General features: G+C 43.0%; 2 protein-coding genes across 4 annotated transcripts in view; one reads left to right on the top strand and one right to left on the bottom strand.

Moving 5' to 3' along the window:
• Positions 1-2,577: 2,577 nt before the first annotated feature.
• LOC115179344 (collagen alpha-1(XVIII) chain) overlaps positions 2,578-21,541 on the bottom strand; it is a 70,733-nt gene continuing 51,769 nt past the window's right edge. For all 3 annotated transcript variants that reach the window (XM_029740777.1, XM_029740776.1, XM_029740775.1), the window contains exons 10-42: positions 21,454-21,480; positions 21,199-21,261; positions 21,015-21,098; positions 20,856-20,909; positions 20,616-20,750; positions 20,420-20,476; positions 18,790-18,834; positions 15,994-16,116; positions 15,767-15,838; positions 15,651-15,677; positions 15,463-15,561; positions 15,302-15,337; positions 14,769-14,855; positions 14,644-14,673; positions 14,520-14,555; positions 12,180-12,239; positions 12,004-12,081; positions 11,843-11,878; positions 10,682-10,735; positions 10,347-10,415; positions 10,113-10,178; positions 9,680-9,710; positions 9,516-9,569; positions 9,381-9,415; positions 9,169-9,291; positions 8,910-9,069; positions 8,717-8,781; positions 8,447-8,575; positions 8,306-8,338; positions 7,511-8,170; positions 7,180-7,377; positions 6,941-7,056; positions 2,578-6,754 (exon numbers count right to left, since the gene is read on the bottom strand). In XM_029740777.1, the coding sequence (XP_029596637.1) occupies positions 6,541-6,754; positions 6,941-7,056; positions 7,180-7,377; positions 7,511-8,170; positions 8,306-8,338; positions 8,447-8,575; positions 8,717-8,781; positions 8,910-9,069; positions 9,169-9,291; positions 9,381-9,415; positions 9,516-9,569; positions 9,680-9,710; positions 10,113-10,178; positions 10,347-10,415; positions 10,682-10,735; positions 11,843-11,878; positions 12,004-12,081; positions 12,180-12,239; positions 14,520-14,555; positions 14,644-14,673; positions 14,769-14,855; positions 15,302-15,337; positions 15,463-15,561; positions 15,651-15,677; positions 15,767-15,838; positions 15,994-16,116; positions 18,790-18,834; positions 20,420-20,476; positions 20,616-20,750; positions 20,856-20,909; positions 21,015-21,098; positions 21,199-21,261; positions 21,454-21,480 (3,156 nt within the window). In that variant the 3' untranslated portion in view covers positions 2,578-6,540. The remainder of the gene's footprint in view (positions 6,755-6,940; positions 7,057-7,179; positions 7,378-7,510; positions 8,171-8,305; positions 8,339-8,446; positions 8,576-8,716; positions 8,782-8,909; positions 9,070-9,168; positions 9,292-9,380; positions 9,416-9,515; positions 9,570-9,679; positions 9,711-10,112; positions 10,179-10,346; positions 10,416-10,681; positions 10,736-11,842; positions 11,879-12,003; positions 12,082-12,179; positions 12,240-14,519; positions 14,556-14,643; positions 14,674-14,768; positions 14,856-15,301; positions 15,338-15,462; positions 15,562-15,650; positions 15,678-15,766; positions 15,839-15,993; positions 16,117-18,789; positions 18,835-20,419; positions 20,477-20,615; positions 20,751-20,855; positions 20,910-21,014; positions 21,099-21,198; positions 21,262-21,453; positions 21,481-21,541) is intronic.
• Positions 16,234-18,321, top strand: LOC115179345 (salivary glue protein Sgs-3-like). Its single transcript, XM_029740778.1, has 2 exons — positions 16,234-17,705; positions 17,751-18,321. The coding sequence occupies exons 1-2, from the start codon at positions 16,748-16,750 to the stop codon at positions 17,903-17,905; spliced, it is 1,113 nt and encodes a 370-aa protein (XP_029596638.1). The 5' UTR covers positions 16,234-16,747; the 3' UTR covers positions 17,906-18,321.

Here is a 21,541-nt window from a genome sequence, read left to right as displayed (position 1 = left end):
CTCGACAATTGCTGCAATTGTATTGATTAGCGAAAACCATATTTTTGAATCTGTGTATATATTGTTAGCTGTATAGAAGTCCTCCAGTGAGAGTGTGCCCCACAGGATCATGATTACTATGTCATCACATTAGCATTGCTTTAGATTAAGCAGACATGTGACAGGATGCATTTTTGGGCTGCTGAATCTTCCTGAAGATTTTTCTTTGAAAAGTGTGAAAAGATTTTCTAAATGAAGCCCTTTGTGTGTATGTTCACTACACTCCCATTGTCTTAGGTTTAATCAGCGATTGCTTGTGAACAAAGCAGATGACAATTGTTTTAGGGCCTTCAAACTAACCATATCAGTGCACTTTATTATTATTATTTATTTCACCTTTATTTAACCAGGTTGGCCAGTTGGGAACAAGTTATGCTTGCTGCTAGTGAGTAGGTTGTCTGGAATAAAGGTTGTCTGGAATAAAAGTTGTCTGGAAAGAAAAGTGGTCTCTTGGGACAACTTACCCGGGTATGGGGTAAATTGAGCCGCGGAATAGGGTAAGTTAAGCCACATTGAAATGTCTCTACTGAATGAAATATTACCAATACCTTTTTAAAATAATATCTATCTTTATTTCCCCAACACAATTGCTTTGTTTTCTTTTTAATAATTTTAAGCACCTTTTTAAACACAGGCTTAACTCCTAACACTTTGTAGTTTATATATATATATATATTTTTAAACATTGGCCAGGCCCTGTTACCTCATATCCCAGCGATTATGCCTGGGAAGAAAACACTTCAATTTGCTAAACATGCCATTGGCTCAACTTTTACCCCAAGGCAAACATTTTGATTATATTAGCACACACAGATACAATAAAGCACTTTCATGCTGATGTATAGAATAATCTTAAAATGATCTACTTTGCTTTAGATACAAGCATCATGAAACCTCTAACAGAAATTAATTTGACTTGGTGAAAGTCTTATTTTATTTTTTCTATATTTTTTTTTTACTTAACTTTTTCCAAATGGTTTCTTCCTTCAGACTCCATGAAATGATGACCTCTTCCTAGATATTTGGTCAAATTATAACATTTTGTGTATAGTTTCCTAGAAACAAGGGTGGCTCAATTTACCTCTGGCTCAACTTACCCCACTCTCCCCTATTTTTGTTTAAATGTTTTCATGCAGATTTGTCTTTTCTCCCCCAGCAGTGCTAATCATATGTTCATTGTCTAATAGGAAGCCCATGTGAATGTGTAAACTGGAGTATAGTTGTTATGTAGTACTGCAAATGAGTTTGAGGATTTAGCTATGAGCTGGCAGACCTTTTTTCTGCATGTTATTTTCAAGAATTTTCGAATTAGCTATTTTGTATTGTTTTAATGCAGGGGTTCTCAAATTGTTTTGCTTCGTGACCCACCAATTGAGCTGTCTTGAGTCTCGACCCACCATAAGGGTTGAGTGGTAAAGAAAACATACACAGACCAAAGCATAAATACAAAATCGGATCTTGGCAGTGGACACAATATTTTGCAGTTTCAAAGCTAATCCCCTGCAATTCCACATTTTGCCATGGAGCTGAGATTTTGTTTGCTTTTAAGCAAATTTCCTGCAATTCTATGCATTTTGCCATGGAACTGAGATTTTGTTTGCTTTTAAGCAAATTTCATACAATTCTATGCATGTTGACATGGCTGGTGTTCTTATGCACAAACAACATCAGTGGGGCCTGATTGTCTAGCTTTTATTTTGTTGATTGTAAGTTCTCAAAGATTATAGGCTATTATTATTAAACAGTTTGGGAACTACTGTTTTAATGGAACAATTTATTTATCTGTGTGCGTATGAGTGAAATTGGGTTTTCTTAAATGTTTGTCACTGAGGAAATAAAATGCAAAATGAAGTTGAAAAATGTAAATATCTTTTAGGCCTATGTTTATTCTTTGGAATCTGACAACTCTAGGAACTCGTATCTGGTGTACCCTTTACATTCTAAATGTGTTTATACCATACTTAAAGTACGCCCATAAATGCAGATTACACCTACCCATTTTCTTTTATTGAAGTTGCTTTTAATTTAATTTCTGTGCATAGGAAGTGGTTTGCTGAATTCCTGGCCCCTTGAGTAATCTTAGGACCATCTTACTACAAAACTGAGAAATCATGTCAGAATATAATAGAGTGCCTATTAATTACATGTAGGGTGGATAAAAGATGTGCGTGAACAATACAAGCACTTAACTTGAGAACGTATGTACAATACGGAACACGAGATATGCAACTTTGCACTATTCTCTAATTGATTTAAAAGGTCATATCTCAAGAAGGTTTCAGCCTATAGTGATGAGGTTGTAGAGTATACAATGATTTATACATGGTCATATAGCCTCATAAACAAATACAAAGGTATGAGATTAATTGCACCTAATGGTTTATATGCCGTGCAGTATACTAGCCAACGAGTTCAGTATTGGATTCACTATAGGATAAGATTTGTAACCTTAACTGTCAGAATTGTTCATGTTTATTATTGTCACACTGACTTCAATCAATGCCGAATATACACTTTGGGTGAATGACTGTGAACCTATTTTGTTGCTGTAAAAGAAGACTTATGTCAACATTTTATTTTTGATTTACAAATAAACCAGTTTGGGAAAAACAATGTAGCATTTGTTTGTTTGCAATAAACGTTGATGACATTGAGAGAGATGGCACCTCAGGGAACTCCTCACCAGTGTCATACACCGGTTAATTCAGTGAGCTGCAATGCTTTCGTCTTTGGATTTTGGATAAAAAGCCTTATTTAATTTCTATCACAGTGCATAGACATGCAAAACACTTAAGAGCACTTTTGAGGATTTTGAAACGCAAAAGGACATTGCAAAACAAAAACATAGTAATTTGATACAAAATGTCATGATTCTTGGCCCAGACTCATCTGTTACTACAGATCCATGGAGTCCATTACTGAAAAGTGTGAATGTTAAAACTACTTAGAAAAATGTTATTTGCAAAATAAATACTCCTTTTGTTATCAAAACATTTTAAATATCCTGTTCCCTTTGATGTCTGCTAGCAAAATAAAACCATCCAACATTTATGACAATGTTATAGATAGTGCTTCAAAAACTGGTTATATGTACTGATTACAACAACTGTAAAGTGAATAAAAAATTACAACATTGGATAATAAACATTTAATGTACAATACTGCAACAATTAGCTTGTTGGAATCATAGAGAACATAATTAGTGTCCTGTTTAATCTGTAGGTGTGGTCTGTGGTTTGGTTTGATTCTAGGGCAAACTGTTAAAAGGCTATAGACTTTCTACAATACAGGTATTATGCTTTTGAGGGTAAGACCACACAAAAATAAATGTACATTGTGATAGTCTGTCCTCTAACCCCCAATGAACATGGCTTTCTGAAGTGGACAGTGAAAGGAGAAGTGGAATGAATACAAACTCTACTGAAAACCACAGTGTTGAGGTGTTTACAGAACAGTGATTTAGACGTATGTGCAGGGGGTCGGGGTGGGCTGTTTGGTCAGCTGCGATCAGTGTATAAAGGGGGGTTGATTGGGGCTTAGGGGGGTCCATCTCTTAGCCTGGTTGTCGCTGTTCTTGATCAACACCATATTATGGACATGTGGTCCTATTTGGCCAGCTGGACTGAGTGTATTGGAGAAGGGGAATGTAGCTGTTATATACAAAGCACCATTGTGTGTGTGTGTGTGTGTGTGTGTGTGTGTGTACGTACCAGTGGAGGCTCCTCAGAGGAGGAAGGGGATGACCATCCTCAGTGAAATTTCATAAAAATGTAAACATTAGAAACATTGAAGTTATACTTTTTAGATAAAACTATACTAAATATATTCATATGTCACCAAATAATTGATTAAAACACACTGTTTTACAATGGTCTACAGTAACTTCAACAGCACTGTCTGGGGTAGCACCATGGTGTAGCCGGAGGACAGCTAGCTTCCATCCTCCTCTGGCTATATTGACTTCAATACAAAACCTAGGAGGCTCATAGGCCTCACCCCCTTCCATAGACATACATGGTAATTATGACCACTTCCGGAGGAAGTCCTCTAACCGATCAAAGCTTTTAGGATCAGAGAACAAACCTAGTGTGTTGTATTGGGATTGTGTCACAGAGCATTATGAGGATTCTATGTGTTGAGAAGCTTGGTGACATTGTCTGATAGAGATTGAGTGAACAGTGATAGTTGAGCATTTTTGGGATTTTATTCAATTCAAATGTGTTTTTTTCAAATAACAGGAGACAGAATAGGAATATTATAAATTGTTTTCTTGGTTTTAGAACTTCATTTTTGTGTTCAGTTAGTGCAATTGATTTAACATTTTTACACTTTGTTGAAGAACCCCTTTCATTCTCTGGGGTACACGGAAAAGGGAGGGTCGACCTCTGCCTGAGATCAGTTTCATGGAGAAAGATGAAAAGGTGAGGGCGTTCAATACCAACTGGTATTAAAAGTAAAGCTGGTAACAGGGAGCCTTTCATCCAGCTGCCTGTATTGCTGACCTTGCCTGCTTTGGGAAAGTCTGAGCTTTGGTCGAAAGGTGGGTACAGTGACCTGAAGAACATCGATCGTTCAGCTAAACGGCAAAACATAAGCAGGGAGCATATAAATGCCGACATCACATTCAAGCTTCTGGGAAAAAGCGGCATCGATAAGAGGACATGACGAGAGGGAAAGTTCCACCAACAAGGCCAACTACAAGGAGCTTGTAGAGGTAATTGCACGTTACGATGCTTTACTTGCTGAACATATCGAACTTTCGACTGTCTTTTCTAGGATGTCGAAAACAAATCAGAATGATTTGATAGCTTCATCGCATCATCCATAAACATTTCGATTAAAGAGAGAGGTTGACACAGCGCATTTTTTTCGCGTGCGCTCAAGTAGGCTTTCCACTTTCCTCCGGTATTTATTTAGCAAAGATGATAACACAATCACTCCGGACAGACACAAGCAAAACTCACGACATAAATGTTGCAGCAGCCTAGACAACACATAGAAATCGGACATGCTGTATGGGATGAAAACGAGACTATATTTCAGTGTGATCAACTGTAGGCTCCTAATAAGAGCAGCTGCATACAGCCTATGCGCCCTGTCCGGGTAAACTGATTGGTAACATTATGTATTTATAGTCCATTTGTGTGTCAGGAGAAAATGTGATCAAATGTAGTTAATATTCAAAACTAGGCTGGCTAGGCTTATTAACTGGAATGAATATATCAACATAATAGCGATGATAAATGTTTTATAAGGCCTACAGTTGCATTGGACTACATGACGCAAACATGCATAAAGCAAGCTCAGCCCAGTTGTCTATTTGTCTGTGTAGAGGAAATCCCCCTACTAATCTAGTCTAAATATCATTCATATGAACAAATGTAAGGTAGCTGCAGTTTGACAGGGTTTTCATCTCTCCCAGGGCCAGGAGTTTTTTTTAAAACCATGTGACCTGATTAGGAAAAACTGGTCCCATCATAGCCCATATAAAACCTTTTAACAACTAATTAATCACTGGCATACCTTATAGGGTCCAGAGTTTTCCTAGTTAGGTTAACATATAAGGAAAAACTCCAGGCCCCAGGGGGTAAAAATTGCCCCACCGCTCTGGGACCTATGGTGCCACCAGTCTGCTTGGAGTTGTCCGTTATGGTCAGGTATGTGTATGATCAGGGCTTTATTCAGGAACGTTTCTTGGGCTACTTTGACGTGTCAAGTGGGTGAGATGCGCAGTCTGTGTTTGACTTTATGAATTTTGAGATGTCGGAGTTTAACTTCATAGAGAAACTTGTCCAAACCTATGATGGCGCAGCTGTAATGGAATGTATCTGCTATTTGTATTTCCAGCTAAGTCCCCTCCTGTTTCCTGATTAAGAGGTGATGACTACTCCAATACCATTGTCAACTCCTTCCTGACATGAACTGAAGCCATGTCTCATGTGCCCGCTCATCCACTGGCACATTGAATGTTTCCTCTACAAGCACTGTGAGTACCCCTATCAATTATCTCTCATTACTCTATGTAGAGTCAATCACATACACAATCACATTATTACACATACATGAATTTACTCTTTGCTTGGACTAACTCATTCTGAGCTCTTTTGTCTAACTGTGTAGTGTGTTGTGTTATTGTTTGTCTTTCCAGGCAAATCCTGTCCTGTACTGGTCAAGCCTCTGAACACCTCAACTCATGCTTCATACCCGCATTCAATCACTGCTGTGGTCCCTTTCCAACACTGTGTAAGTAGCCCTCTCATTCCCATTCCCCATAATAGTGTACTATAAATGTCTTTATTAAATGCTTTAGGTTAAAATAATTAGACTTTGACGATTTTTGAAAGCATCATCCGTGCATTCTGCACCTATACCCTGGGCCTACCATCCTCCTCATTTTTTAAGTCACCAGCCTCCACTGGTACGTACGGTTTGTTAGGCCTCCTGGATTGGTTGATGTGTTTGTTTGTGTGTGTGTGTGTGTGTCCGTTTGGTCGGTCAGTCCTATCTCTTGAACTGTCCGATGTAGCTGTTCTCGATGCAGAGCACGGCGTAGGAGCTGTGACAGCTGCTGGTTCTCTGTTGGAGGAGCTGGCCCCCCTGTAGAGAGGAGGCCATGCCTGTCAGCGCCCGCTCCCCTACACGCCACGTCTCACAGTAGTTATCCACCTGGCCGTGCCCCCTGCTGGTCGAACCGTGCCATATCATCTTGTCTGGCCTGGGTGAGGAGAGGGAACAAGGGAGAGAACGAGATGAAGGGATGAATCATCATATTTTTGCTTCCATTCACTTTCTCAGCTGTTAACTTTACATAACTTATCAATGCCTCCTTATGGATGTTGTAAAAAGAGAGGTTTTGATATTTTGTGTATTGTGAGTAATATGTAGGAGTGTAGTTTATCACCATGTGTCGTCTGTGAAAATGTCTTTGCCATCGAAGGAGTAGATGGGTACGTTGTCCTTCACTCTGCCCTCTGAGTCACTGAAGATGGCCTCCCAACTGTCAAACAGGACCTCGTCCTATAGAGGGGACAGACAAATGGTTAGGGACGGTTTCTGCCAATTATTTAAATTATATGGAATGATGCTGGGATTCCGAATGAAGCTGGAAATGCATCTCAGTCTTAGGCGACAGTACCGTACCTTCAGGTTGACGATGGGCATGCGGTCCCTGTCTGACTTGCGGACGATGCTGTAAAGGTCCTGGAGCTTGGAGGAGAGGAAAGCCCGGAAGGTTCCCTTCAGCCCGATGGCCCGAGCCTGCTTGAAGCACAGGAAGTCTGCCCCTCTGATACCCCGCATGTTACCCCCCTGGGGGGCGTTCAGGGCGACCAGGTGAATCTGCAGAAGGAAAGAAGAAGAAGAAAAGTCTGCTTTTAAAAACGTGCTCCCCATCACATCCACGATCAGAAGTATTTCAGCAGTGGCATGTTTTTAGGTTACATTTATGACATTTAAATCACTGGCTACTCACGCTTGGGCCTGACGTGTGTTGGTGGCTGGGGGTCTCAGGGGGTCTGGGTCTGCGTTGTGGGGTTACCGGGTAGCGGGTGTCTGAGTAAACCGGGTTCTGTGGGACAGGGGCTGGCTGGGGCCGGACCGGCTGAACAGGGTCAGGGTTGTGCTGGCGGTCTGTATAACTGGGGTACCGTGGATCAGTGTGTGAGGGGTATCTGGGGTCTGAATGTGAGGGGTAGCGTGGATCCGGCTGGGCTGGGTAGCGTGGATCCGGCTGGGCTGGGTAGCGTGGATCCGGCTGGTCTGGGTAGCGTGGATCCGGCTGGTCTGGGTAGCGTGGGTCCGGCTGGGCTGGGTAGCGTGGATCCGGCTGGTCTGGGTAGCGTGGATCCGGCTGGTCTGGGTAGCGTGGGTCCGGCTGGGCTGGGTTACGTGGATCCGGCTGGTCTGGGTAGCGTGGATCCGGCTGGGCTGGGTAGCGTGGATCCGGCTGGGCTGGGTAGCGTGGTTCCGGGTGAGTCGGGTAACGTGGGTCGGGGTAAACAGGGTGTTGTCCCTCAGTCTGTGGCTGGTGGGGGTCTAGCTGTCTGGGGGGTTGCTCTGTGGCCGTGTTGGAGGGATGATCTGGCTGGTAGTAGACCACTGGAGGAGGGTCGACAGCTGCTACCTCATTACCCTGCAAATGGATACAGACAGAGAAATCATGTCAATAAGATTCACTAATGTGATTAATAACTTCATTAAGTGATTCCCTCACTGTCACAATAGTGTATTGTCAGCATTTCTCAAGTGCACATTTCCAAGGACTTACCTGTTCAGGGGGTAAAGCTATGTATGGTCCAAGCTGAAAGGTAAAACTTCCAAGTTAATCATGTAAACATTAACAAAGGATCAAGGTGTTGTATTTTATAAATATAGTGGCTTGCATTCATTACACTGGTAAACACTGCACCTGGATTTGCCGGAAGCCATCTCGTACTCTGATGTAAAAGTCTGTTTGGTCGACCAGATACACCAGCGTCCCCTCTGCCTGTCGTCTGGCCGTGGCTGTCATCGTGTCATATGACCTCAGCACCATCACCTGTTCAAACATGGACGACAAGGAGCTAAATGACGCCACATCCTGGAAGTGGTGTATATGTCATCACAGTGAGGCTCCGTCCAGAAACAGGCCCTAACCTCCTAGACCCTACACTAGGAATGGAGGGGTTAACAGACTCACCCCAGAGGAGTGTCCATCAGTTCCAGGTGGGCCAGGAGGGCCCGGAGGTCCAGGGATGCTGATGGCTGAGATGTAAAAAGATCACATTCATTGAAGCTGTTAACCAAGGCGCTACAATACTTCATGTCACCAGAAAGTTGTGTTTCTGCCTATGTACTGTATGTATGAGTGTGTGTGTGAGAGTACGCCTCACTCTGTGTTGGCCTGTAGGCTCCAGGTGAGGAGGATGATCCTGAAGGTCCGGGGGGCCCCGGTGGGCCTGGGTTCCCTTGCCTGCCTTCGTACCCTCTTCCTGGGTTACCTGGAGGGCCCTGGGGCCCTGAAGGACCGACGATGGACTCTCCCTTTGGCCCCTGGAGATCGATAGATCAGATAGATATTTGTCTTGCTCATTAAAACTTTCTAATTGAATTCCATTCTACATGTCTTTTGAGTTCAGTGGTTATTCTTACTGGAAGTCCTGGAGGTCCAGGTTGACCACCCTGTCCACCGTAACCACCACCATAATATCCTCCGGTTGGATCGCCCTTCTCCCCCTTCATCCCAGAGTCTCCTCTCTCTCCCTTCATCTCCTCCTGCAGGGACACATTTGACCTGACGTCAAACACATACAGACGCATGGCGGGTTGTGTGTGTCGAGCGCCTTTGTAGTTACGTCACTTACCTTGAAGGTGTAGATGTCAAAGTTGGACGTGAGACCTAGAGTGGAGACGATAAAACGTGAGTTCAATCAGCTCAATCTCATGTGTTAGTACACCTAAGGGCAGCGGTAGTAAATAACTAGCTGGTTTTACTGTACCTGGTACCCCAGGTATTCCTGGTACTCCACGATCACCTTTCTCTCCTTTGGAGTCTGATGGGTGGAGGAAAAAGGCCAACATGTAAGCGAACACATGACATCGTTTTACATGTAACGTTTTATGTCATGGAGGGAGACTGGCCAATGAGAATGAGTTGACCTACCCGGATATAACCGTGAGATATCATCATACCTCTGAGTGTGAAACAGAACAAAGGGGAGAAGAGTTACACTACTGTACCTTGGAAAGAGACCATATCAATTTGTAAACCCACATGAGTGACTTTGTGGGTTTTAACAACCTGACTGACTACAGCATATAACTGTATCACAACATATAACTGTATCACAACATATAACTGTATCACAACATATAACTGTATCACAACATATAACTGTATCACAGCATATAACTGTATCACAACATATAACTGTATCACAACATATAACTGTATCACAACATATAACTGTATCACAACATATAACTGTATCACAACATATAACTGTATCACAACATATAACTGTATCACAACATATAACTGTATCACAACACCAACGTCTGGGAAAGATGCAATACTGGATCAGACATCTACTCACATTGAACCTGTCCAGAGGTACTGCTGGCCCGGGGGGTCCGGGTGGGCCAGGTGGTCCTGGAGGACCCTAAAAACATGGATCAATCTGGGTTAAACTGATGCCCTGTCTGGGTCATGACGGTCTAACCATACCACTGCTTTTAGGAATGATTTGACATGCTGACCTCTGGGTTGCATCCCAACAGTCTTTCATGTATGAATCCCATCAATCACCAACCAGCGGTGTCATACTTACTCCATATCCTCCGGTCCCTCCAGCTGAATCCCCCCTCTCTCCTTTGGCACCATTCAACCCAGGACGACCCTGTAACCAACACACTGGTTTAGATCCAGCAGCAGTACATCACCAGTTTAATACTTTATGGGAAATAGCACACTTGGAACCTTTCTAAGTCCCACTTCAGTGCCATTTAGCAGACATTTTTATTCAAAGCGACTTGTGTGCATATATTTTTACATATGGGTGGTCCTGGGAATCGAACTCACTGTCTTGGCATTGCAAGCGCCATGCTCTACCAACTGAACTATAGAGGACCACCACTTGGCTGATAGCTGAACAGAGATACTTACCGGTCTACCTGGCATGCCTATATCACCCTTTAGACCAGCTGGACCATGGGGACCCTATAGAGACAGAACAATATAAATCTACCATCTGAACCCTATAGAGACAGAGAACAATATAAATCTACCAGCTGGACCCTATAGAAACAGAGAACAATATACATCTACCAGCTGGACCCTATAGAAACAGAGAACAATATAAATCTACCAGCTGGACCCTATAGAGACAGAGAACAATATAAATCTACCATCTGAACCCTATAGAGACAGAGAACAATATAAATCTACCAGCTGGACCCTATAGAGACAGAGAACAATATAAATCTACGAGCTGGACCCTATAGAGACAGAGAACAATATAAATCTACGAGCTGGACCCTATAGAGACAGAAAACAATATAAATCTGCCAGCTGGACCCTATAGAGACAGAGAACAATATAAATCTGCCAGCGGGACCCTATAGAGACAGAGAACAATATAAATCTACCAGCTGGACCCTATAGAGACAGAGATCAATATACATCTACCAGCTGGACCCTATAGAAACAGAGAACTATATAAATCTACCAGCTGGACCCTGTAGAGACAGAGAACAATATAAATCTACTAGCTGGACCCTATAGTGACAGAGAACAAAATACATCTACCAGCTGGACCCTATAGAGACAGAGAACAATATAAATCTACCAGCTGGACCCTATTGAGACAGAGAACAATATACATTTACCAGCTGGACCCTATAGTGACAGAGAATAAAATAAATCTACAGTGAGGGAAAAAAGTATTTGATCCCCTGCTGATTTTGTACGTTTGCCTACTGACAAAGAAATGATCAGTCTAGAATTTTAATGGTAGGTTTATTTGAACAGTGAGAGACAGAATAACAACAAAAAAATCAGAAAAACGCATGTCAAAAATGTTAGAAAATGATTTTCATTTTAATGAGGGAAATAAGTATTTGACCCTCTCTCAATCAGAAAGATTTCTGGCTCCCAGGTGTCTTTTATACAGGTAACGAGCTGAGATTAGGAGCACACTCTTAAAGGGAGTGCTCCTAATCTCAGCTTGTTACCTGTATAAAAGAAACAGAGAACTATATACAGTACATCCATGGTTATCGATGGCTAATCAACCAAAGCATGTCACTGTTAAATGAGAGTACTTACAGGAGGTCCCTCAGGTCCCGGGAGTCCCTTCTCTCCCTGCACACACAGAGGTCAAAGGGTATAAAAATGTTATGTGGCATGGCACATATAAAAGAGATGGACAAACATAATAACATACGGTATTTCTACCAACTATAAATCTAGTGTGTGGTTTTTCTCACCGGTTGAGACCCCAGCCCTCCCAGGTACATGGGTCTTCCATCAGGCCCCATGATAATACCAGGTTCTCCTTTCTCCCCCTGGACAGGACACAGGGTGGAGACATGTCAATACTTCATGCAATTTTCCCTGTACTGTACAGAAAACAAGATATGAATGAATTAAGTTATTACCAGACCTTAGCTGCGTATCCTGGCTGTCCAGGCTCTCCTGTATCTCCCTTTGGTCCCATAGGCCCCTACAGAAGAAGTTGTAATCAGTATAAATTAGAGGTCAACCATTTATGATTTTTTAACGCCGATGCCGATTATTGGAGGACCAAAAAAGCCGATGCCGATTAATCGGACGATTTTTTTAAATTTATTTGTAATAATGACAATTACAACAATACTGAATGAACACTTATTTTAACTTAATATAATACATCAATAAAATCAATTTAGCCTCAAATAAATAATGAAACATGTTCAATTTGGTTTAAATAATGCAAAAACAAAGTGTTGGAGAAGAAAGTAAAAGTGCAATATGTGCCATGTAAGTAAGCTAACGTTTAAGTTCCTTGCTCAGAACATGAGAACATATGAAAGCTGGTGGTTCCTTTTAACATGAGTCTTCAATATTCCCAGGTAAGAAGTTTTAGATTATAGTTATTATAGGAATTATAGGACTATTTCTCTCTATACGATTTGTATTTCATATACCCTTGACTATTGGATGTTCTTATAGGCACTTTAGTATTGCCAGTGTAACAGAATAGCTTCCATCCCTCTCCTCGCTTCTACCTGGGCTCGAACCAGGAACACATCGAAAACAGCCACCCTCGAAGCAGCGTTACACATGCAGAGCAAGGGGAACAACTACTCCAAGTCTCAGAGCGAGTGACGTTTGAAATGCTATTAGCGCGCACCCCGCTAACTAGCTAGCCATTTCACATCGGCTACACCAGCCTAATCTTGGGAGTTGATAGTCATAAACAGCGCAATGCTTGAAGCACAGCGAAGAGCTGCTGGCAAAACGCACGAAAGTGCTGTTTGAATGAATGCTTACGAGCCTGCTGCTGCCTACCACCGCTCAGTCAGACTGCTCTATCAAATCATAGACTTAATTATAACATAATAACACACAGAAATACGAGCCTTTGGTCATTAATATGGTCGAATCCGGAAACTATCATCTCAAAAACAAAACATTTTTCCTTTCAGTGAAATACAGAACTGTTCCGTATTTTATCTAACGGGAGGCATCCCTAAGTCTAAATATTCCTGTTACATTGCACAACCTTCAATGTTATGTCATAATTACGTAAAATTCTGGCAAATTAGTTCGCAACGAGCCAGGCGGCCCAAACTGTTGCATATACCCTGACTCTGCGTGCAATGAACGCAAGAGAAATTACACAATTTCACCTGGTTAATATTGCCTGTTAACCTGGATTTCTTTTAGCTAAATATGCAGGTTTAAAAAGATATACTTCTGTGTATTGATTTTAAGAAAGGCATTGATTTTTATGGTTAGGTACAGTCGTGCAACGATTGTGCTTTTTTTGCAAATGCGCTTTCGTTAAATCATCCCCCGTTTTGCGAAGTCGGCTGTAAAATTAATTACGGTCTTTGTTAGGAAGAAATAGTCTTCACAGTTCGCAACGAGCCAGGCGGCCCAAACTGCTGCATATACCCTGACTCTGTTGCAAGAGAAGTGTCACATATTCCCTAGTTAAAAGAAATTCATGTTAGCGGGCAATATTAACTAAATATGCAGGTTTAAAAATATATACTTGTGTATTGATTTTAAGAAAGGCATTGATGTTTATGGTTGGAGCAACGTGTACCTAAGCGATTATATGCAATGCAGGACAGGCTAGATAAACTAGTAATATCATCAACCATGTGTAGTTAACTAGTGATTATGATTGATTGTTTTTTATAAGATAAGTTTAATGCTAGCTAGCAACTTACCTTGGCTTCTTACTGCATTCGCGTAACAGGCAGGCTCCTCGTGGAGTGCAATGTAAAGCAGGTGGTTAGAGCGTTGGACTAGTTAACCATAAGGTTGCAAGATTGAATCCCCGAGCTGACAAGGTAAAAATCTGTCGTTCTGCCCCTGAACAAGGCAGTTAACCCACCGTTCCTAGGCCGTCATTGAAAATAAGAATGTGTTCTTAACTAACTTGCCTAGTTAAATAAAGGTAAAAAAATAAATAAAAACATCGCCGTCCAAAAATTCCGATTGTTATGAAAACTTGAAATCGGCCCTAATTAAACGGCCATTCCGATTTAATCGGTTCGACCTCTGTATAAATAACAACCTTGTGTGTGTATATTTTTAAAAGAGAGTTCTATTAACATGTTTTAGTCAGTTTTCAATATACAACTAGTGTATAAAATCATGTTTTAGGCAGTTTTCAACATACAACTAGGGAGCACCATTAAGGTGTTTCAACTGTGAAATATCTGTTGAAACAGTAAAGGTAAATGTCTCCACTGTGTGTGTTCATTGGCAGTGTGGTATTGATACGTACTGGGAATCCTGCCCGGCCGGGAATACCTGGTCCTCCCTGGAGAAAAGGAAATAAGGGTTAGGGTGACTTTATAAAACTGCATGTAGAGTAACATAGTGACTTGTCTGCTGAGTTAAATTCTCACCTGTCCTTGATTCCCAAGAACTCCATCAAACTACAACGAGACAGAGACAGGTAGGTCAGTTGTGTCACTGAAACATCACTATGATCCAGAGCGGACTAGACCGTACAGTACACAGCCATACTCACACTGCCTGAGTTCTGGTAGATGATCTGTCCCGGTGGGCCAGGGGCTCCTGGAGGTCCAGGGGGCCCCCCTTCACGTCCTGGCTCACCCTACAACACACACAACAACAACATGAGAGCTGTGGGTCACTCAATAGACGACTTACGCTACAGTTCAAAAGTTGGGGGTCACTTAGAAAATTATTTGTTTTTGAAAGAAAATAAAATGTTTTGTCCATTTAAAATAACATCAAATTGATCAGAAATACAGTGCAAACATCGTTATTGTTGTAAATGACTGTTGTAGCTGGAAACGGCAGATTTATTATGGAATATCTACATAGGCGTACAGAGGCCCATTATCAGCAACCATCACTCCTGTGTTCCAATGGCACGTTGTGTTAGCTAATCCAAGTTTATCATTTTAAAAGGCTAATTGATCATTAGAAAACCCTTTTGCAAGTATGTTAGCACAGCTGAAAACTGTTGTTCTGATTAAAGAAGCAATAAAATATAATCAACCACCAAAATATGGTAATCAGGAGTAGGTAACTCACCCTTTCCCCTCTGTCTCCCCTCTCCCCTTTGTCTCCCTGTGTGTACACAAGAAACAAAACCGAATAGGTTAGTGCACCTTGCGTGGGTTACTCTAAAGCCTAAGCCTAAGTAACGTTCTAATACAGTCTGGAGAGGTGGCTGAGGGATAATAATCTTCTACCAATTTTCCTGGGAATCCGTCCATCCCTGGTGTTCCATCCCGTCCTCTTGCTCCCTCGCTCCCCTTCTCTCCCGAAAGCCCAGGCAAACCAGATCTTCCCTGTATGATGACAGGAATACAGTAAGCATTGCTATATAACAAAGATATGGCCTCCAATTAAACTTAGCAATATATTTCCTGGTTCTTACCGGAAGGCCAGCGATTCCGGGCGGACCCTGAAAAACAATGGATATGTGACTATGTATTAGTTGACGTGATCGTAAAGGCAATCCAAATGATGAGTGAATGGCAATGTATAGATCACCTGTGGTCCTGGAATCCCTATCACTCCAGCAACACCATTGACCCCCGTCACTCCGGAACCCTCCCCGTCACCCTACACAGAGAGGACACAGTTCAAAAAAGACAATTCCAAATATATAGTATGTAGTCAATTTGGTAACAATTTGTATGAAGGGAGCTTTGGGGTGGGAGGTTAAGCTGTAGTTGATATAGTCTGGGTGGGTGGCAGGAGTTGTGTACAGTACTCACATAACGCACGGGGTAGGAAGGTCCAGGTGGTCCTGGAGGCCCAATCGGTCCCATGGGCCCAGGAAGCCCAGCCAAGCCCCCCTGCCCGGTCTGACCAGGCACTCCAGGGTCACCCTGAGAACCCTGGTGGTTAGGAGAGAAGAGGTGAGAGACAGAGAGAGATTGTAAAGGTGTGTGTGTGTGTGTGTGTGTGTGTGTGTGTGTGTGTGTGTGTGTGTGTGTGTGTGTGTGTGTGTGTGTGTGTGTGTGTGTGTGTGTGTGTGTGTGTGTGTGTGTGTGTGTGTGTGTGTGTGTGTGTAAAAATCAGCAAACCATTTACATGTAGGCATAATTGACGGCATGCTAACAGACAAATAAAGAAGCATTCAACAAAATTGGAAACACATTTAAGCTGAATTATTACTATAACAAGCAATCAATACTGAAAATAATATCTTAGATGTTATGTCAGAAGTCAAACAAACAAATGTGCCATTTGTCCTATAATGAACACACTGAGAACTAGAGTTTTTCTCAGTGAGTTGATTCCCCCACGTGATGAATGCAGCCGAAACCAAGGAACCAATAGTATGCGGTCGATATCAATGAACCAATAGCAGGAGACCCAGTAGTACCTGTGACCCATCACCTTCACTAAAGCTACTGGTCAAAAAGTTGGAGAAGGAGAAGGCAGACAAAGAGTTTTGCTAGAGGGAGACAAGCATAAGGGAGAAGATCTGTATCCTGAGAAAATCCTCACACCCCCACCAACATCATGTTTAGACTATCGATCTCTAGAAGTCCCACTACCAACATCATGTTTAGATTATCGGTCTCTAGAAGTACCACTACCAACATCATGTTTAGACTATCGATCTCTAGAAGTCCCACCACCAACATCATGTTTAGACTATCGATCTCTAGAAGTCCCACCACCAACATCATGTTTAGACTATCGATCTCTAGAAGTCCCACCACCAACATCATGTTTAGACTATCGGTCTCTAGAGGTCCCACCACCAACATCATGTTTAGACTATCGATCTCTAGGAGAAGTCCCACCACCAACATCATGTTTAGACTATCGATCTCTAGGAGAAGTCCCACCACCAACATCATGTTTAGACTATCGATCTCTAGGAGAAGTCCCACCACCAACATCATGTTTAGACTATCGGTCTCTAGAAGTCCCACCACCAACATCATGTTTAGACTATCGGTCTCTAGAAGTCCCACCACCAACATCATGTTTAGACTATCGGTCTCTAGAAGTCCCACCACCAACATCATGTTTAGACTATCGGTCTCTAGAAGTCCCACCACCAACATCATGTTTAGACTATCGATCTCTAGAAGTCCCACCACCAACATCATGTTTAGACTATCGATCTCTAGAAGTCCCACCACCAACATCATGTTTAGACTATCGATCTCTAGAAGTCCCACCACCAACATCATGTTTAGACTATCGATCTCTAGAAGTCCCACCACCAACATCATGTTTAGACTATCGATCTCTAGAAGTCCCACCACCAACATCATGTTTAGACTATCGATCTCTAGAAGTCCCACCACCACCATCATATTTAGACTATCGATCTCTAGAAGTCCCACCACCAACATCATGTTTAGACTATCAGTCTCTAGAAGAAGTCCCACACCAACATCATGTTTAGACTATCGATCTCTAGAAGTCCCACCACCAACATCATGTTTAGACTATCGATCTCTAGGAGAAGTCCCACCACCAACATGTTTAGACTATCGATCTCTAGGAGAAGTCCCACCACCAACATCATGTTTAGACTATCGATCTCTAGAAGTCCCACTACCAACATCATGTTTAGACTATCGATCTCTAGAAGTCCCACCACCAACATCATGTTTAGACTATCGATCTCTAAGAGAAGTCCCACACCAACATCATGTTTAGACTATCGGTCTCTAGAAGTCCCACTACCAACATCATGTTTAGACTATCGATCTCTAGAAGTCCCACCACCAACATCATGTTTAGACTATCGATCTCTAAGAGAAGTCCCACACCAACATCATGTTTAGACTATCGGTCTCTAGAAGTCCCACTACCAACATCATGTTTAGACTATCGATCTCTAGAAGTCCCACCACCAACATCATGTTTAGACTATCGACCTCTAGAGGTCCCACCACCAACATCATGTTTAGACTATCGATCTCTAGGAGAAGTCCCACCACCAACATCATGTTTAGACTATCGATCTCTAGAAGTCCCACCGCCAACATCATGTTGTGATGACCCTCCCACTCTGTCTGCCGTATATTCTCTCTTTGTTCTTGTTTCCTTATTAGGATGCCGGTGGGCGAAGGTGGGAGGGTCGTCAGCGACATGGGAAACACCTGGGCCCGGGTGTGTCCCAGGATAAATGCACCTCTTCCCCATTCATTGGAAAGACTCTCTCCATGCAGACACCTTCATAGATTTTGTTGTGGTATTTTTGTGGCCTTTTTGTTGTTTGCTTTGGCACCTTTCAACACCCCGCATTATCACATTTATGCATGCAAAACACTCACACTACTGAGTACACACACCATTGTTAATTGCGTTTAGGTTACCTCAGTTAATAAATATATATTTTGTTATTCCTTGTCTCCACGCTGTCTCCCTTTTGTTACGAACTTTGAGCTGGTTCGTGAGAATGTTTAGACTATCGATCTCTAGGAGAAGTCCCACACCAAACAGCACCAAAGAAACAAGGTCAAAGTGAAAATCTATATATTTAGATTTAAGATTTAGAGGTCGGGATAGTATGAGTATGGGTGTATTTCAGAGCTCACCCTCTCTCCACTGGGCCCTGGAAGACCTAGATCACCAGCTTCTCCCTGCGGATTAGAAGGAGAGAGAGATAGAGACAATCATCTCAAAAGGATCCCTATACAAAGGTCCAGTTCTGTGTGTGCTGTATACAGTGATATATAAACTCAGCAAAAAAAGAAGCACCCTTTTTTCAGGACCCTGTCTTTTAAAGATAATTTGTAAAAATCCAAATAACTTCACAGATCTTCATTGTAAAGGGTTTAAACACTGTTTCCCATGCTTGTTCAATGAACCATAAACAATTAATGAACATGCACCTGTGGAACGGTCGTTAAGACGCTAACAGCTTACAGACGGTAGGCAATTAAGGTCACAGTTATGAAAACTTAGGACACTAAAAGAGGCCTTTCTACTGACTCTGAAAAACACCAAAAGAAAGATGCCCAGGGTCCCTGCTCATCTGCGTGAACATGCCTTAGGCATGCAGACTGCAGATGTGGCCAGGGCAATATAATGCAATGTCCGTACTGTGAGACGCCTAAGACAACGCTACAGGGAGACAGGACGGACAGCTGATCGTCCTCGCAGTGGCAGACCACGTATAACAACACCTGCAAAGGATCGGTACTTCCGAACATCACACTTGCGGGACAGGTACAGGATGGCAAGAACAACTGCCTGAGTTACACCAGGAATCCACAATCCCTCCATCAGTGCTCAGACTGTCCGCAATAGGCTGAGAAAGGCTGGACTGAGGGCTTGTAGGCCTGTTGTAAGGCAGGTCCTCACCAGACATCACCGGCAACAACGTCGCCTATGGGCACAAACCCACCATCGCTGGACCAGACAGGACTGGCAAAAAGTGCTCTTCGCTGACTAGTCGTGGTTTTGTCTCACCAGGGGTGATGGTCGGATTCACGTTTATCGTCGAAGGAATGAGCGTTACACCGAGGCCTGTACTCTGGAGCGGGATTGATTTGGAGGTGGAGGGTCCGTCATGGTCTGGGGCGGTGTGTCACAGCATCATCGGACTGAGCTTGTTGTCATTGCAGGCAATCTCAACACTGTGCATTACAGGGAAGACATCCTCCTCCCTCATGTGGTACCCTTCCTGCAGGCTCATCCTGGCATGACCCTCCAGCATGACAATGCCACCAGCCATACTGCTCGTTCTGTGCATGATTTCCTGCAAGTCAGGAATGTCAGTGTTCTGCCATGGCCAGCGCGGATCTCAATCCCATTGAGCACGTCTGGGACCTGTTGGATCCGAGGGTGAGGGCTAGGGCCATTCCCCCCAGAAATGTCCGGGAACTTGCAGGTGCCTTGGTGGAAGAGTGGGGTAACATCTCACAGCAAGAACGGGAAAATCTGGTACAGTCCATGAGGAGGAGATGCACTGCAGTACTCAATGCAGCTGGTGGCCACACCAGATACTGACTGTTACTTTTGATTTTGACCCCCCCCCCACATTATTCAATTTCTGTTAGTCACATGTCTGTGGAACTTGTTCAGTTTATGTCTCAGTTGTGGAATCTTGTTATGTTCATACAAATATTTACACAGTTGACAGTGAGAGGACGTTTCTTTTTTTGCTGAGTTTAGTATGATCAGTTGAGCTGAAATAAAATAAGTCTCCTCCCTGTCTCATACCTTCTCTCCGCTACTGGGTCCTGGGGTTCCAGGCCTGCCAGGTGGACCAGCGGGCCCCTGAAAAACACAGCATGATATTAATACATAATGGTCAACAAATCAAGACATTCATTTCAATGCTGTGGTTGTGCTGGCTACAGTTAACTAGGCACAAAACATATGGTCACGTCAGATATAGTAGAGAGAGGGTCCTCACTGGTAGGCCACGGGCCCCGTCCTGTCCGGGAGGTCCAGGGGGCCCGAAAGAGCCTGACCCATGGGAGCTGACACCACTGGTTGAGGGGCCAGGGGGACCAGGGGGGCCGGGGGGGCCTGGTAGACCACGGAGAGTCTAAAGAAACAGTCAACACAACAGTCTTGGGTTTCACAATATACAGTTTGTGAAAAGTGGTTTTTCTGGGCCAAACTCGAAATCTCTGCATCGGCTAAAACATACCTGTATTTTCTCCAAATCTGGGAATCCTCCTGAGCCTTCCATATCCACAAATGTCTAGGGACAAATGAAGAAACATTAAAAGTGGTATATTTGTATATTCATGTCTGATCCACATGAATTTCTGGGCTGAATGGCCTGATGCTGTAGTGGTTGACTCACAGTGCGGTCAGCTGTCCCTGGGCCTGGGGGTCCAGGTGGCCCTGGAGGGCCCCTGGGTCCTGGGTGACCATCACCACGATCCCCCTGGAGATGTCACAGAGCAAACACTCAGTATTTAACCTTTGGGCACCTCCGATAATATTCAAATACTCATGCTCTTAAATAAATGGCTTCTGGCCTTTACCTTTTCTCCTTTGACCCCTGAGTCTCCTTGTGTTCCTGGGAACCCTCTGTCTCCGGCAGGTCCCTGAGTTGTGGTGGGACAGAGAGAGAAGACACAGCTTAGTGAGGCTGACACTGTCTGACCACTGCTACTGACCACCACCGCTTATCAATAATGACATCTGACTACCACTGTATTTCTCCTCACACAATTAACAATGAATAAAAACCCATGACATGAGATCAATGAGATAAAACATCAGAAAGTGACACTCACTAATTTGCCATCCTCTCCTGGATCCCCCTGGGGAATGAAATAGATATGGTTTGTTACAGTAAATTCAAAGAAAACGTACAAGTACTGA

The sequence above is a fragment of the Salmo trutta genome, chromosome 39 (assembly GCF_901001165.1).
Source record: "Salmo trutta chromosome 39, fSalTru1.1, whole genome shotgun sequence".
Lineage (NCBI taxonomy): Eukaryota > Metazoa > Chordata > Actinopteri > Salmoniformes > Salmonidae > Salmo > Salmo trutta.
The sequence above is the reverse complement of the archived record's forward strand: the minus strand, read 5'-3'. Positions and strand labels throughout refer to the sequence as shown.

What these genes read in the sequence shown, in the direction of transcription:
- LOC115179345 (XM_029740778.1), top strand. Translation starts at nt 16,748, where the DNA reads ATGTTTAGACTATCGATCTCTAGAAGTCCCACTACCAACATCATGTTT. An exon ending in TTTAGACTATCGATCTCTAG is followed by an intron (nt 17,706 to 17,750) that starts GAGAAGTCCCAC and finishes GATCTCTAGGAG; the next exon opens with AAGTCCCACCACCAACATCA.